General features: G+C 36.4%; 1 protein-coding gene across 10 annotated transcripts in view; it reads right to left on the bottom strand.

Moving 5' to 3' along the window:
* LOC105478719 (SR-related CTD associated factor 8) overlaps positions 1–16,749 on the bottom strand; it is a 209,610-nt gene that overhangs the window by 134,408 nt on the left and 58,453 nt on the right. For 9 of the 10 annotated variants that reach the window (XR_985405.2, XR_985407.2, XR_011623479.1 and 6 more), the window contains 5 exons: positions 7,484–7,660; positions 6,027–6,106; positions 4,173–4,290; positions 1,438–1,569; positions 845–957 (listed from right to left, as the gene is read on the bottom strand). Coding sequence is in view for 7 of the 10 variants with exons in the window: in XM_011736299.3 (XP_011734601.1) it covers positions 845–957; positions 1,438–1,569; positions 4,173–4,290; positions 6,027–6,106; positions 7,484–7,660 (620 nt within the window). In the remaining 3 variants the exon portion in view is untranslated. The remainder of the gene's footprint in view (positions 1–844; positions 958–1,437; positions 1,570–4,172; positions 4,291–6,026; positions 6,107–7,483; positions 7,661–16,749) is intronic. The other variant, XM_011736297.3, reaches the window with a different exon arrangement.

Below are 16,749 nucleotides of genomic sequence, written 5' to 3'. Positions count from 1 at the left end.
ATAATTCTGCTTAGTAGTTTCCAACCTATAAAATTTTATGGTGCTTGTAGAAGGTGACACTGAAACACTTTCTTTTTTGCCTGTCAACCACATGCCATTGAGCTCTCTTCAAAATGCTTAGTAAGATGCTGCTAATGACAAAGATATCTTCAGCATTAAGATTGTTACTGCTTCAGGAAAATAATTTAGTGATACGAGGTGGGTCTAGAGAAAGTTGAACTGACAGGCTCTCATTTGCAGTAGATAAATATAAAGAACTTTGTGACAAGAACAAGAAATGAGTGAAAAACTCATCAAATGTACTGCCCCTCTCCCAGCATTTACTGTTCAGATTTTCAGGGGCATTCAGATGCAAAAAAATAGGATACAAAAACGTTAAAAACTGATGCCTTTAAGTTAAACTCATGAAGAAAACTATGTTTTATAATGGTTTGGTATTATAATGTTTATAAAAATAAATTTTGTAGTTTTATTTTTATAACCATTTTGGATATCATTGTGAGATGAAATGGAATCCAGGAAATATGGCCTGATTTAACTGTTGTTCAGGGGCAACAATATTCTCAGCTGGGTGTCATCATAATATTAACTAAAATAAAATATAGCTCAAAATCCCAGTCTCATGATATGGCTGCCAATCTTATGTAAATTACTGAAATAAATGGCCAGATATACCAATTAAAACATAACAAAGATTATCTTGTCTTTGGAATAACTTTTTTTCTGAGAGACTGTGAAAAAATACGTCATCCCAAGGAAAACATTTCCTTTCATCCTGATGCAAAGAAATAAAGCCAACATTTTAAAGTTCATACAGAGCTATTATTAAATATCATTGTAGAACCTTGAACGAGATCGTGAATGTGTTCTTGATCTTGAGCGAACTGCTACTTTCTTAGCTTCTTGTTCAAAGACCTCCTCTTCCACTCCATCTTGCCCTTCATCTATATCCATATCCTTGAAAGTCAAAAGAACAGCAAACAAACAAAGGCTGGTTGAGACAGAGTTATACACTGACAATTCTGTTTTTAAAAATATTCACAATAGAAGCATTAATGCCTAATACAGGGGTGTCCAATCTTTTGGTTTCCCTGGGCCCCATTAGAAGAAGAAATGTCTCTGGCCACATGTAAAATATACTAACACTAATGACAGCTCACGAGCTTTAAAAAACAAACAAACAAACAAACAAAATCTCGCATGTTTTAAGAAAGTTTAATTTGTGTTGGGCTGCATTCGAAGCAGTTCTGGGCCACGTGCTTGGCCTAGTGGCCACGCTTAGGCCTTAGACAAGCTTGGACTAATAAGTGAAACAATTACAAAGTGGAGCTTAAGCATGGGAAAAATATATTCAGGGCACTGCTAGTATAAAATATTTTATATGATTTCTTTAGCTACTTTTAGAAATTTATGACCCAGAAAAGCATTTACTTTTACCTGCTGCTGAATATCTATGGAATCATCCAAATTGACTTCAGGTTCAAGAAAATGCTGCTGACTACTCCCTTGTGATGGTGACGCTGAATGCTCTGACCCAAATGTTCCTTCCTGACTATCCTGAGGAGTGGCCTATTGAGAACATACACAAACACACAAAGATTGGGAGATACTTTTTGTTATGAAAGAAAACGTAAACACAGCAAATATCACAATTACATGTTTAAAAAGAAGCGCCATACATACAAGAAATTCCATGTTAAATCATTTATAAAGTAATCAATCCAAAATTCAACATTTGTATAAACTCAAGTTTATGTAAAAGCAGGGAAGAGCTCCATAAAAGGAAGGGACTAAAATATTAAAATGGTAAAATCAAATAAATTTTTAATTGTGAAAATATAAACTACAGAGGACTAATAAAGAAATTATAGCATGAAAAATATATAATGGCAGTCAGTTAAATGAATCTAGATTTTCACTGATAATTGGCATTAATAAAAAATGCTATAAAGAAAAAACAGGCTGGGCACGGTGGCTCACACCAATAATCCCAGTACTTTGGGAGGCTGAGGTGGGTGGATCACGAGGTCAGGAGTTCAAGACCAGCCTAGCCAAGATGGTGAAACCCGTCTCCACTAAAAGTACAGAAAAATTAGCAGGGCATGGTGGTGGATGCCTGTAATGCCAGCTACTCGGAAGGCTGAGGCAGAGAACTGCTTGAACCTGGGAGGCGGAGGTAGCAGTGAGCCGAGATCTGCATTCTAAATCTGTCATAGGTTTTATACTATCTACCTTAAGAAAACAGTTATAGTTTTCTTGTTACCACTCTCTTTTCTTCATTAGATTCATTTTTGAACAATGAGGTTTTTCAGAACTTCTATTCCTTTCAAAGGCATCTTATTACTGCAAGCTGTGAAATTTTGGAACAACATATAAAGTAATTAAGCCCAGAGTTCTCTTTCGGTAGGTGAGATTCTTAAGACAGACTTGCTCTCTCTCAAGTTTATTTTTACCTCAATAACATGGTGTTAATTACAAGCTAATCAAGATACTTGATTCTACTAACAGAGAGACCATTAAAAAAAAAAAAAAAAGTACTACCATGATTTCAGTGCTTCTGCTAAACCTTCTAAAATAAAACTATGACTAAAGCAATTCAAAAACTGTTACATTTATAGCTCAACAAATCTGTTGTTTGGATAAATTCTTCCATCACGACTATCCCCTGCCTCTCTTAACAGTTCTGTGATTTTTGTATTATTATATCACTGATGACCTGTTTGTTTTGAGTTACAACTTTGCTTTTTCTTTAAACAACAGCTAAATGTTCTTAATTGTGTTCTATCTTCAACTTCTGGGTTCTCAGGCAGATATATTTGCTTGACATAAAATACTGCCCCTACTCTGGCCACTTATACCAGAATTGTTTCCTCAAAAAAAGGTATGAAATTCCATTCTCATAATTCGAGGCACGAGTCCCAACGCAGCAAATATCATTAACATCCATTTTATATTACTCTTTGCATTAAAAGGTCAAGTTCAGACCCCAATGTCTCAAGTTTGCTATCTTCTCCATCTAAAATAACTGTTCCCTCCTCCATGCTCCCAGAATCCTTCACTTGTCCCCCTATGACAAAAATAAAGAATTCTGCCAGGTGTTCACACAGATGTATGTGCTCCATTAGAGAAGTGGTTACCTGATGCCACAACCTCATTTCTGTTCATCTTTGTATGTAACACTTGCCTAACAAGTGACATACACTTAAAAAAATTTTGTGATATTTTTGTTAAACTCATTAATGCCAAAACTTTTTTAATATTAGGAAGAAGTACGCTGGGGAGGGAGAGGGGGTTTCCTAATACTTTTATTCTGAACAGTTTACATGCGTAACTATTTCTCACGTACAGCAGAAAAAGGATTTGTAATAAATTTAATACTGGCTCTACAACTTAACATATTTTATCAATTCTAAAGTACAACATTTTGTCAATGATTATCAAATTTGTAAGATAAACTTAAAGGATCCTTACAACTCAAAAGGATGTTACATTTAGTTATTGATGTCTTAAAATTCTTAGCTATGCATAACAGCACGTTTTAAGTCAGATAATATATAACATTAGCTGTAAACTGCTGCATGAGATGTTTAATCTCACCCAGCTTCAACTTCCTCTGGAATACAATCAACTTCCTCTGGAATAAAATGGGAGTCATAATGCCCATCTCCTGAGGGTTAAACGTATCCAAGCCTACCACATACCTAATAAAGCTCCTGCTACATGTTAACAGCAATTACGTTTTAAAAATTAAAAATAATCTACATGGCCATCATCATTGTCACCAAGAACATAACCATCAACTTGCTTGATAGGGAACAGAGAGAAAAACACGTTAAGTTTTAAGTGGTAATTCTGAAACCCCCTCCATCCTATTCTCTACTTCCAGTATACTGAAATTAACTTCTACAATGTAGATTCATAAGTTACCAGAACATAATTTGATTATAGAAAAAACCATAAAGGTCCTGAAAAAAATAGATCTTACTAACAATAGTTGAAAAAATATCACCATAACAAACTTTAGAAAGAAATAAAGTAGCTGGTAAAAGCTAAATAGCTGAGAAAATACTCTATTAAGACCAATTAAAAAATAAAAAGCCAACCAACAAAAATGCCAATTTATAGAATATAAATAGTAATAACTCTAAAGACCACAAGATGGGGTTATAAACCTTTTGAGGCTGTTGCTGCTCCAAGAGCTGCTGTCTGAGATGTTCTAGGTTTTGCTGTTGTAGTTGTTCTGCTATCTGATGAAAAATGGAATTGTTCACAGATTCTGAAACGTGAGAACTAAAAGGAAAAACAGGTAGAAACATATTTTGAAACCCACTGAAGATACTATGAAAATAACAGAGTATTCAAAGAAAACAAAAAAGTCAATTCAATAAAACATATTCTACTGCATTTTTCTTTTGCAATTTTAATACTAAAAGTACAATACTTGAGAACATTAATACATTAAAAGAAAAATACATTCTTCAATTGTGTATCAATAGATGGATAATGTGTCAGAGATGCTCTGCTGAAGATCTGATATTACCATCTCATGCTATTAAATACATGTAAATTACTGCTTTTTCATTAGAGCATATTAAGAAAACCTCAATAAAATATTTACATAAAGTTTAAATATTTAAACATTGTTACTTTCCTTCTCTTACTATGAGATAGAAAAATAGTCTATCAATCAGTATGTGTGAAATCTACCATTGTAATTGACCATAAAATTTATAAAACTAATATTCTTCCTTTAGAAAACCATATACATTATTAGGTATGTTAACAGAGGTAGACACTGTTTAAATAAGAAAAAATAATAGTTTAACTATATTCTCGGAAATTCACACCTGGTATACACCTGGGATTCTGGGTGCCACAAGGTAAGACATTAACAATAAAGAGGGCATCCCAAAAGAGCCAAACAGGATGGTGAGAAGTCTTGAAACAGAAAAAAGTGTACTTCATCTGGAGCAAATAAACCTAAGGGGAAGAATGATACCTATCTTCAAATAATGAAAAGCTACATCTCTAAAGATAGCGGAGTAAATTTGTTTCCTTGCTTCAGAGAGCAAAACGTGGGTCAGTGTGTATTAACAGAAAATAAAGGAAACAGGATTCAGTTCGACAAAAGAATACACAATAACAATTAGTTAACTTCTCATCACAGAAAGCATTAAAATAGTGGATAATAAACTGTACCACCAGGACTGTTAAAGGAGATTCTTACATTGTTTAGGACACTGATCAACATGATTTCAAATGCTGCTTCCAACTTTGCAATTCATAATCTAAAATCTAGTTTTTAAATTTTGTCAAGGGGAATCATTTTACTAAAATGATACATTTGTATTTAACATATTTTAAAATTGTATGTTTTTGTATATTACCCCAATATATACAACTAAGAACTTCTGTTTAAAACAACAGACCCACAGACTTTCACCATTCATCCTTCCTCCATTCTCCCAACTTCTACCACTGCCCCCTCCAACATCTCCCCGCTACTAGTCCATTCACATACCCTCACAGAACTTTGGGCACTGCAGAATTGTTTAGGGAAGAAAAGTAACTGATTTAATAAAAACATACAACACATTTCTTTACCAAAAAAAAAAAAATCCTTATAACTCCAATCCTTAATTCTGATTAGGTTGATGTGTTCCCACAATTTCATATGCTTTCTAGAAGTTGCCTTTGGCACTAGAAGCAAGCTTCATTCCTAGTATTCCAACCACTCTTACAATTAAGTTAAATAACTTAAAGCCTAATACAGAAAATACTACAACCAGATTTACCAATGTGTATCAATGTTCTTATAGGGAACTTTGATACAGTCTATTTGCAAAGATCTGAGAAAAGACTCAAAATAATACAAAGAGACAACAAGACATATCTCTACCCCCTTGGATAATGTTAGAGGTTCAACAGCTTGAGATAACCCCCAACTTACTAAGTACACTTAGTAATTCAGATGGCAACATCCCACCCAATATAAAACCTATGGCTATAAAGAAAAAAATTCTTACAGTTGTGAAGTTGGAATTTCTTTTTTGGGTTCTTCACTATGCTCAGAATCTTCCCCAAAATCAAACCTATCCATCAACTTCTGGGGAAAGAAGGAGAAACGGGCGTATTAAAAAGTGCTTCACACAAATATGTTATAAATGCTATTTTAAATGTCAATGGCATTCCATTATCTCTATCATTTAATATGTAAATACAAGTTTTGTATCACTCTATACTATTATAAACTGTTTTGAGATCTTTTCTTTAAAGCATTTTGATATGCATTATCTTATGTAACAAAACAAATTATGATAGAGGCAGGATAAACACTAATACTCAAATTTTACAGAAGACTAAGGATTAACACAATTAGGTGGTTTTCCCACAGTAATAAGCTCGATAAAACATCTAGGGCCATAATCAATGGATCTATTCCTAGTATGGTTCTCATCTTAGAATGCTGTTATTCTTCTGAATGCTCAATTTAAAGGCTTTTTATGTAGTCTAGCTATTTAGTGTTAGACTAAATTAGACTTGGAAGCTGCTGGCCATAAACGTTCAAGTAATAATCCAATAAATCAATATTTACTTTCCTATAAAAATAAAAGTACCAATTTTAAAAATATGAACACCACTTCCAAGCAGTATGATACTCCCATAATTAATAAGCATACTAAGAATATCACACGCTAAATTATACATGAAAGATTTTAAGTTTTAGAAACACTATCTTTTACATTTAGGCATCTATTTATTATAGTTATAGTCTAGCGACTAACTGTAGAGAAGTTTTCCTTTAAACATTTTACATATTGATTACAGAATTTTAATTTTTGCAGGTCCAAATTACAGAACACAGAGCATTATAGTAAAATGTGGCATCCATGAAAGAAATCAAACAAGTTCAGAAAATAATCACTTGCCTCAATGGTGAATACCAGATTTTACTGACTAGTTATTTTTAGTCAAATGAAAATATTTTAAATGTTTCAAGAAAAAAAAAAAAAAAAACAATTTTTTTTTGTTTTTTTTAAGGCAAGAGTCTTGCTCTGTCACCCAAGCTGGAGCATACTGGCTCAATCTCGGCTCACTGCAACCTCTACCTCCCAGGTTCAAGCAATTCTCCTGCCTCAGCCTCCCCAGTAGCTGGGATTATAGGCATGCACCATCTGGCTAATTTGGGTTTCACCATGTTTGCCAGGCTGGTCTCAAACTCCTGGCCTTAAATGACCCGCCTGCCTTGCCCTCCCAAAGGGCTGGGATTACAGGTGTGAGCCACTGTGCCTGGCCTAAGAAAAATTTTTTTAATTACTTAATTTTTTCAGAAGTTTGAACCTTTTGTGAAATTCAGACTGTCTTACACAGTGTACAGGGGATATTAAAAGTCTATAATAAAATTTACTTATAGAATTAAAATTCATATGCTAGTATATATTTAATAATTCATATAGACTTGATCTGATATTTTAATTTCTACCTTGTTAAAGGAGACTCCCTGTTCTAAGGGAGTAAGAGTGTTGGCAGCCGCAGCTGCAGCTGTAAGTTGTGCCGTAAGAGCTTGCAACTGAACAACAAGACCAGCATCTAGGGCCTGCAGAATGGAAGGCTGGGGCTTCTGTTGTTGTATCTGTAAGGTTTGTATTAATTGTTGAAGCTGGAGAGAAAAAAAAGTATATTACAAAACAGGTGCTGGGTTTTTTCTGTAAGAGTGACCACCTAAAAGTTTTTAGTCAGTAAAATTAATCATTCCACACTCTCTTTGAAAAAAATACATACTATTAATAAGTTAATTTTTTTGAAGTTTTTTTGTGTACCTTATATAATACAGTTCTTAATAAGTTTGTCTTACTTCTGGAAAGTCAGGGAATGTTAAACAAAATAAAGGGATCTGTGACAACCAGATAAAGAACTCATCACAAGCTGACACATTTTTCACTAAACTTCTCAACCTTGTTCAATCAACTCTTTAAACTCAGTAAAAGGATGAGTACTGAAAATAGCAGCAGCTTTTGCTATTATTCAGAATTACCATCTGAGCACGTATTTCCTGAAAGCTGGAGAGTCATTAAGAAATCTGTTTCTCAGAGTAGAGTCTGGCAACTAGTTATTAATAATAAAGCGTCACCTAGAGTTGAAGGCAACTCTTGTTCCCACTATGTACCCAACCCTGTTAAAAAACAGACACAACAGTAAGATCATTAAGAGATTCCCTAAGTAAGAAAATCCTATATACATCCCAGAAATAAATGATAATCAATCTGGTTATAAGCCTGAGTTAAATCCAAAAATCATTAGTTTAAAAGAGAAAAATAAAGACAGCAAAGCTACTGATAACCAAGACAACTGTACTCTTCAAGTTCAACTTCTAGGAGGAGAAGACACAAAAACTATGTAAGATGACATGGAAGTACTTTCATGCCTACTTAGTAACATTAGGAAACAAACTAGTCACTTCACTATCAACTAAACATTTTCTTTTCTTTTTTTTTTATTTGTATTGTAAGATTTATTGCACTTTCTGCACTGTTTGGGGTGTGTGTGTAGGGTTTCTCTGTAGCTTACTAGGGTGAGATTATTCCTTGAGGACTGTTTCACACATCCATGTGAAGAGATCACCAAACAGGCTTTGTGCGAGCAACATGGTTGTTTATTTCACCTGGGTGCAGGCGGGCTGAGTCGGAAAAAGGAGTCAGCAAAAGGTGGTGGGATTATCATTGGTTCTTATAGATTTTGGGATAGGCGGTGAAGTTAAGAGCCATGTATTGGGGGCAGCAGGGGGTGAAACATGTATTCACCAAGTGCATTCTCAAGGGTGGAGAGAATTACAAAGAAACTTCTTTTTTAAAAAAAAAAAATATATATATATATATATACACACACTGTAAGTTCTAGGGTACATGTGCACAATGTGCAGGTTTGTTACATATGTATACATGTGGTATGTTGGTGTGCTGCACCCATTAACTCGTCATTTACATTAGGTATATCTTCTAATGTTATCCCTCCCCCCTCCCCGCTCCCCACAATAGGCCCCGGTGTGTGATGCTCCCCTTCCTGTATCCAAGTGATCTCATTGTTCAATTCCCACCTATGAGTGAGAACATGCAGTGTTTGGTTTTCTGTTCTTGTGATAGTTTGCTGAGAATGGTTTCCAACTGCATCCATGTCCCTACAAAGGACACGAACTCATCCTTTTTTATGGCTGCATAGTATTCCATGGTGTATATGTGCCACATTTTCTTAATCCAGTCTGTCATTGATGGACATTTGGGTTGATTCCAAGTCTTTGCTATTGTGAATAGTGCCACAATAAACATACGTGTGTGCATGTGTCTTTATCGCAGCATGATTTATAATCCTTTGGGTATATACACAGTAATGGGATGGCTGGGTCAAATGGTATTTCTAGTTCTAGATCTTTGAGGAATCGCCACACTGTTTTCCACAATGGTTGAATTAGTTTACAGTCCCACCAACAGTGTAAAAGTGTTCCTATTTCTCCACATCCTCTCCAGCTCCTGTTGTTTCCTGATTTTTTAATGATTGCCATTCTAACTGGTGTGAGACGGTAACTCACTGGGGTTTGATTTGCATTTCTCTGATGGCCACTGATGAGCATTTTTTTCATGTGTCTGTTGACTGTATGAATGTCATCTTTTGAGAAGTGTCTGTTCATATCCTTTGCCCACTTTTTGATGGGGTTGTTTGCTTTTTTCTTGTGAATTTGTTTGAGTTCTTTGTAGGTTCTGGATATTAGCCCTTTGTCAGATGAGTAGATTGCAAAAATTTTCTCCCATTCTGTAGGTTGCCTGTTCACTCTGATGGTAGTTTCTTTTGCTGTGCAGAAGCTCTTTAGTTTCATTAGATCCCATTTGTCAATTTTGGCTTTTGCTGCCATTGCTTTTGGTGTTTTAGACATGAAGTCCTTACCCATGTCTATGTCCTGAATGGTATTACCTAGGTTTTCTTCTAGGGTTTTTATGGTTTTAGGTCTAACATTTAAGTCTCTAATCCATCTTGAATTAATTTTCCTATAAGGAGTAAGGAAGGGATCCAGTTTCAGCTTCTACTTATGGCTAGCCAATTTTTCCAGCACCATTTATTAAATAGGGAATCCTTTCCACATTTCTTGTTTTTGTCAGGTTTGTCAAAGATCAGATGGCTGTAGATGTGTGGTATTATTTCTGCGGGCTCTGTTCTGTTCCATTGGTCCACATCTCTGTTTTGGTACCAGTACCATGCTGTTTTGGTTACTGTAGCCTTGTAGTATAGTTTGAAGTCAGGTAGCGTGATGCCTCCAGCTTTGTTCTTTTGGCTTAGGATTGTCCTTGGCAATGAGGGATCTTTTTTAGTTCCATATGAACTTTAAAGCAGTTTTTGGATGGCATTGAATCTATAAATTACCTTGGGCAGTATGGCCATTTTCACGATACTGATTCTTCCTCTCCATGAGCATGGTATGTTCTTCCATTTGTTTGTGTCCTCTTTTATTTCACTGAGCAGTGGTTTGTAGTTCTCCTTGAAGAGGTCCTTTACATCTCTTGTAAGCTGGATTCCTAGGTATTTTATTCTCTTTGAAGCTATTGTGAATGGGAGTTCATTCATGATTTGGCTCTCTGTTTGTCTGTTACTGGTGTATAAGAACGCTTGTGATTTTTGCACATTGATTTTGTATCCTGAGACTTTGCTGAAGTCGCTTATCAGCTTAAGGAGATTTTGGGCTGAGACGATGGGGTTTTCTAAATATACAATCATGTCATTTGCAAACGGGGACAATTTGACTACTTCTTTTCCTAACTGAATACCCTTTATTTCTTTCTCTTGCCTGATTGCCCTGGCCAGAACTTCCAACACTATGTTGAATAGGAGTGGTGAGAGAGGGCATCCCTGTCTTGTGCCAGTTTTCAAAGGGAATGCTTCCAGTTTTTGCCCATTCAGTATGATATTGGCTGTGGGTTTGTCATAAATAGCTCTTATTATTTTGAGACACGTTCCAACAATACCGAATTTATTGAGAGTTTTTAGCATGAAGCGCTGTTGAATTTTGTCAAAGGCCTTTTCTGCATCTAAAACTACTAAAATGACAGAAACACCATATTTCCCCTTTACACTTTTTAACTGCTCCTTTTGACATCTCTATTTTTCCCAATGGCACTGTTATTCTTTTGGTTACCCAGGTAAAAAACCACTGCAGTACCCAATTTTCTTTCTCTGACTTCGCAGTCTATCAATTACTGTCTTACTGACTCTATACTATTCCTTTCAAAGCTGCTTCTTTCAAAAATATTTACTTTAATAGGCATATTTTAAAATAAGAACACTTGCTTTATGAACAGTTTCCAAAATATTACCACAAAATAAAATTACTAATTCTATAATTTCATCTAATACCCAGTTAATATTCAGTTTCCCAATTGTCTCAAAAATGTAGAAAATAGATTCAGCCTAAGAGTTCATACTGGTTTTCTAAAATATTTTTAAGTCTAGAATGGCCCCACGTTTTTGAGATTGTATTTTCAGAAAGTATACAACCTTACTGTTTTTCATAATCATTACCCTCCTTTACAAAACCACTACTACCAAAAGAAAGATACTCTGTCTCTAGACTTCTCCTCTCTCTAATCCACGTGAGGTACTGTTAAGATCATGTGACTTCAACACAAAAAGTCCCTGGTGATTCCCCATTGCTTAGCAAATGAATCCTTTATTTTTGACCCCACCATGTATAGTTTTCACAACCCAAGTCACACTTAAGTCTGCCATTAATAGCTTACACAGACTTTCTTTTCTTTCAAACAAAACTCAACTCCACAATATCCTTTGTATATCCAACACTGTAATGTTTCTGTACATCTTTCATTCATTCCACAAAAAACATATTGAACACCATCTACAACCTAGACATTGAAGAGGCAGCAGTCAACCACCACAAAAAATTCTTGCCCTAGTTTAGCATACATTCCAGTGGGAAGAGGTAGAAAAAAAACCAAGTAATTATATAACATAACAGAGGGTAGTAAGTGCTAAGGAAAGAAGCAAGCAGAGGCGAGAGTGAACAGGAGTGTAAAGAATGAGAGGTAGAGTTTACAGTTTTAAATAGCAGTCACCGCCGGGCAGGGTGGCTCACGTCTATAATCCCAGCACTTTGGGAGGCTGAGGTGGGTGGATCACTTGAGGTCAGGAGTTCAAGACCAGCCTGGCCAACAATGTGAAACCTCATCTCTACTAAAAATACAGAAATTAGCTGGGTGTGGTAGCAGGTGCCTGTAATCCCAGCTACTCAGGAGGCTGAGGCAAAAGAACTGCTTGAACCCGGGAGGCAGAAGTTGCAATGAGCTGAGATTGCTCCATTACACTCCAGCCTGGGTGCCAGAGCAAGAACCTGTCTCTAAATAAATAGCAGTCACTGAAGGCCTTATTAAAGTGACATTTAAACAAAGACTTACAAGAGATGAAAGCATATGAATAGATGAGGAAAGTGGGTTTTCAGTATCAAAGACATCAAATGCAGAGATCTTGGGGCAGGATTACAGGTAGCTGATATAAGAAATAACAAAAAGGATAGAACAGGTCACAGGAGAAAGAGGTGAGAAAGCGAAGCAAAGGATAATATAAAACCAGGGTAGGGATGGGCAACATAAGCAAGTCTTACTATTAGTTAGAGAAGTCTATGAACTGGGGGACAGAAAATGTCGGGAAGGTAACAACAGATCAAACTGAGAACATACAAGCACCAATGAAGTGATTGCTGAAATTTGTGCTTTTAGTGCAGGCGCGATGGCTCCTGCTTGTAATCCCATTGACATGGGAGGCACAGGTGAGAGGACTGCTTGAGGCCAGGAGTCCGAGATCAGCCTGGGCAACATAGTCACATCCTGTCTCTATATAAAAATAAAAAATTGACTGGGCGCAGTGGCTCATGCCTGTAATTCCAGCACTTTGGGAGGCTGAGGTGGACGGATCACCTGAGGTCAGGAGTTTGACACCAGCCTGGCCAACACAGTGAAACCCCATACCTACTAAACATACAAAAATTAGCTGGGTGTGGTGGTGGATGCCTGTGATCTCAGCTACTTGGGAGGTTGAGGAAGGAGAATCACTCTGGGAGGCGGAGGTTACAGTGAGCCAAGACAGCGCCATTGCACTCCAGCCTGGATGACAGGGTAAGACTCCGTCTCAAAAAATAATAAAATAAAAATAAAAAATTGACCAGGCTTGGTGGCTACAGGTGTAGTCCCAGCTACCTGGGAGGCTGAGGTGGGAGGATCGCTTCAGCCCAGGAGTTCAAAGATGCAGTGAAATACAACTGCACCACTGCACTCCAGTCTGAGTGACAAAGCAAAATCCTGTCTCAAAAACAAACAAACAAAACAATTTGGGCTTTTACTCTGAGTGAGACAGGGAGCCACTGGAGGATTCTGAGCAGAGGAGTTGCATGAACTCTCAGGTATGAAAAGGGTCATGCTACCGGCAGTATTGAGAACAGACTGTTGTGGGGTAAGGGTGGAAGCCCCATTAAGAGGTTTCTGCAATGAACTAGGTAAGAAATGATGGTGGCTTGATTCTAGGAACTAGTGATAGAGGTGGTGAGTTAGTGATTCAGAATATATTCTGAAGGCAGAGGATTTCTTAACAGATTGGATCTGAAGAACAAAGGGAAGAAAGGAATCAAGGATGACTCTTAAGCTTTCGGGTAAGAGCAAATGGAAAAATCGCATTTCCATTAACTGAGATGAAGATGTAGGTGGAGCAGGTTTTGTTTGAAAGACTGATAATTCATTGTTTACTCTCAATTGTCTCTGTTTATGTAGCTCATCCTCAGTATCCAGTTCTTACTCACCCTTTAAAAAACAAATTCAATTGTCATCTGTACAACAGAACTTTCCTGAACCAACTGTTCAAGTCAAAGTATTATCTCTAGTTCTGAATTTCCAAAGCCCTTCTTTTCTAAACTTCTCCCACGATTCTTATTAATTTTAAATTTAATTACATTTATGTATTCCAATTAGCCTTATTAAACTTTAGGCTTCCAGAGGCCAGAGAATGTTTTTTATCTTGTATACTCCGGAACAAGGTACAGTGCCTCAAACACTGCAGGTCACAGGGAATGTTTGCTGAAGGTTGAGGGAATGAAAAACAACCAATGAAGTGATACAGTATCACTGGACTTCAGAGACCAAACAAACTCTAAAAAATTGTAGTTTGATTTGAATAGTGAAGGAAGGATGAGACGTATGAAAATTGGAGAAGTAGATGATAAAGTAAAAGGGAGTGCAACACAAGCCAAGAGAATACTTGCATTAATTTAGAGAAATCTATGAAACTTTGTAATCTAAATAATGAAAAGTGTTAGAAAAAAATAACAGGTTACATTGAGAATAACTCTAAATACCACAAAGTTGGATTTTCTTCTATGTATGATAACGTAATTATTGCATGTTCCTGAGCATAAGTTTAAGACATACAAGATCACTGACAGGCTGGGCATGGTGACTCACGACTGTAATCCCAGCACTTTGGGAGGCAGAAGCGGGCAGATTACAAGGTCAGGAGATTGATACCATCCTGGCTAACACGGTGAAACCCCATCTCTACTAAAAATACAAAAATTAGCCGAGCGTGGTGGCGGGCGCCTGTAGTCCCAGCTACTCGGGAGGCTGAGGCAGGAGAATCACTTGAACCTGGGAGGCAGAGGTTGCAGTGAGTCGAGATCGCGCCACTGTATTACAGTCTGGGCAACAGAGCGAGACTTCGTCTCAAAAGGAGAAAAAAAAAAACACACAAAAAAAACACAAAAACCATCATTGATAAAGATTAATCTTGCAAAGAATTAAAATGACGGATCAAAAAGGGATCAAAAGCTATTTAGAAGAGTACATCAACAGTCCAAAAACGAAGAACCAGGGTAGTAACAGAAAAATAAAAAGTAAGCATAAACTTCAATAAACCTAAATCTAAAATGAGCAAAAATACAACACAAAGTGAGATGTGCATGCCAAAGTTAGTTTTTAAAAGAATTACGTACAACTACGAAAAACAAAATAGATGGTTTCTAATCGTAATATTTATAATAACGTTTATTCAGGAAAGGTAGGGTAAGTGAATACAAATAACCAAAAAAGAACTGAAAAATGTTATCAAAAATTAATCTCCCAGAACACACCAAACCCTAGAGGGATTTGTGGGTTCGGTTTTGTCTTGTTGGAGATTTTTTTTTTTTTTTTTTTGAGTCTCACTCTGTCACCCAGGCTAGAGTGCAGTGGCATGATCTTGGCTCTCTGCAACCTCCACTTCTCAGGTTCAAGTGATTCTCCTGCCTCAGCCTCCTAAGTAGCTGGGATTACAGGCATGTGCCAACATGCCCAGCTAATTTTTGTGTTTTTAGGAGAGAGAGGTTTCACCATGTTGGCCCGGTTAGTCTTGAACTCCTGGCCTCAAGTGATCCACCCACATGGGCCTCCCAAAGTACTGGGATTATGAGTGTGAGCTACCGGGCCTAGCCCCTAGAGGCTTTTTGATTAAGTTCATCCAAACCTTCCAGAGGCAGGAAGTAATCAGGTTGTACTGCACACAAGACAGAAAAAGGTAACCATTTCTAAATTGATCTCAGAAAGCAAGTAATAATCCTGATTTAAAAATAGAATAAGGTGATAAAAACTAGGGACCCATCTCAGTAGAGCTGCAAAATTGTTGCAAATAGAAACTAGTTGTGAAATAGTTAACACTTCAAAGCAAAACAAAAATTACAGAATATCTAAATGTACTACCTCAAAGGATAGTGTGAATTTGAAAGTGAGAAAGAGAAAGAGAGAGAGAAAAAATGTGTCTCTGTGTGTGTGTGTGTGTGTGTGTGTGTACACAGGACTGCAATGCTGAATCATTATAATAAAGTCTAGTAATCGAAAAACCATACTATTATATCCACTAATAAAATTTTAAATCAAAGTCCCATAAAACACTATCATGTAGAAAAAGCAGAATATGTCCCTCATAGAGAACACATATCTCGAAACAAAACCAACATCATAGTGGGACAAAAACGGGGTATTTCTATTTGAGTCTGAAAAAAGTAACAGTGAGTATACTATCATTATTTCTACTATGATCTCTTCCAGAACTTAGTGCAATACATTAAGAAAACTATATATAAGTACTTAAACTGAGGACACAGAATTATCATTAGTTACAAATAATATAACTGGAAAATGAAAGAAAATCAGTTGAAAACTAAGAGAAACTGGTATTGACTATAAAAATCCAATCTATTCAACTATATTCATAGAAATAAATCTAAGAAATGTGAAGAATCTACATTAAAAGAGCTACAAAGCTTAAGAGAGATAAAAGATTTAAACAAAGTATATGTATAGATACAATAGAAAAACTTGATTATTATAAAGACAGCAATCTTTCTCATTCCTCGAATCAATTCGTACACGTTGTGTGATTCCCCTCTATTCCAGAAGTTCTAGCCACAGAAGTCGTCTTCTATTCCTACAATACACCACATTGCTTCCCATCTGAGGACCTCTATACTTGCAATTCTATTTCCTATCCTCCTGTCCCGCCGTGACTAGTCCATTTGAAGTCTTGATTCAAATGTCACTTCCTCAAATACACCTCCTGTTGGCTACCCTCTCTACTCCTGACCCCTTCCCCCAAATTGAGTCACTATAGATTTACCTTTTCTTAATGTCACTAATCACTACCTACGATAATTTTGTCATATTTTTTTTTTACCAT

The sequence above is a fragment of the Macaca nemestrina genome, chromosome 5 (assembly GCF_043159975.1).
Source record: "Macaca nemestrina isolate mMacNem1 chromosome 5, mMacNem.hap1, whole genome shotgun sequence".
In the NCBI taxonomy this organism is placed as follows: domain Eukaryota; kingdom Metazoa; phylum Chordata; class Mammalia; order Primates; family Cercopithecidae; genus Macaca; species Macaca nemestrina.
This window is presented reverse-complemented; position numbering and strand designations above follow the sequence as displayed.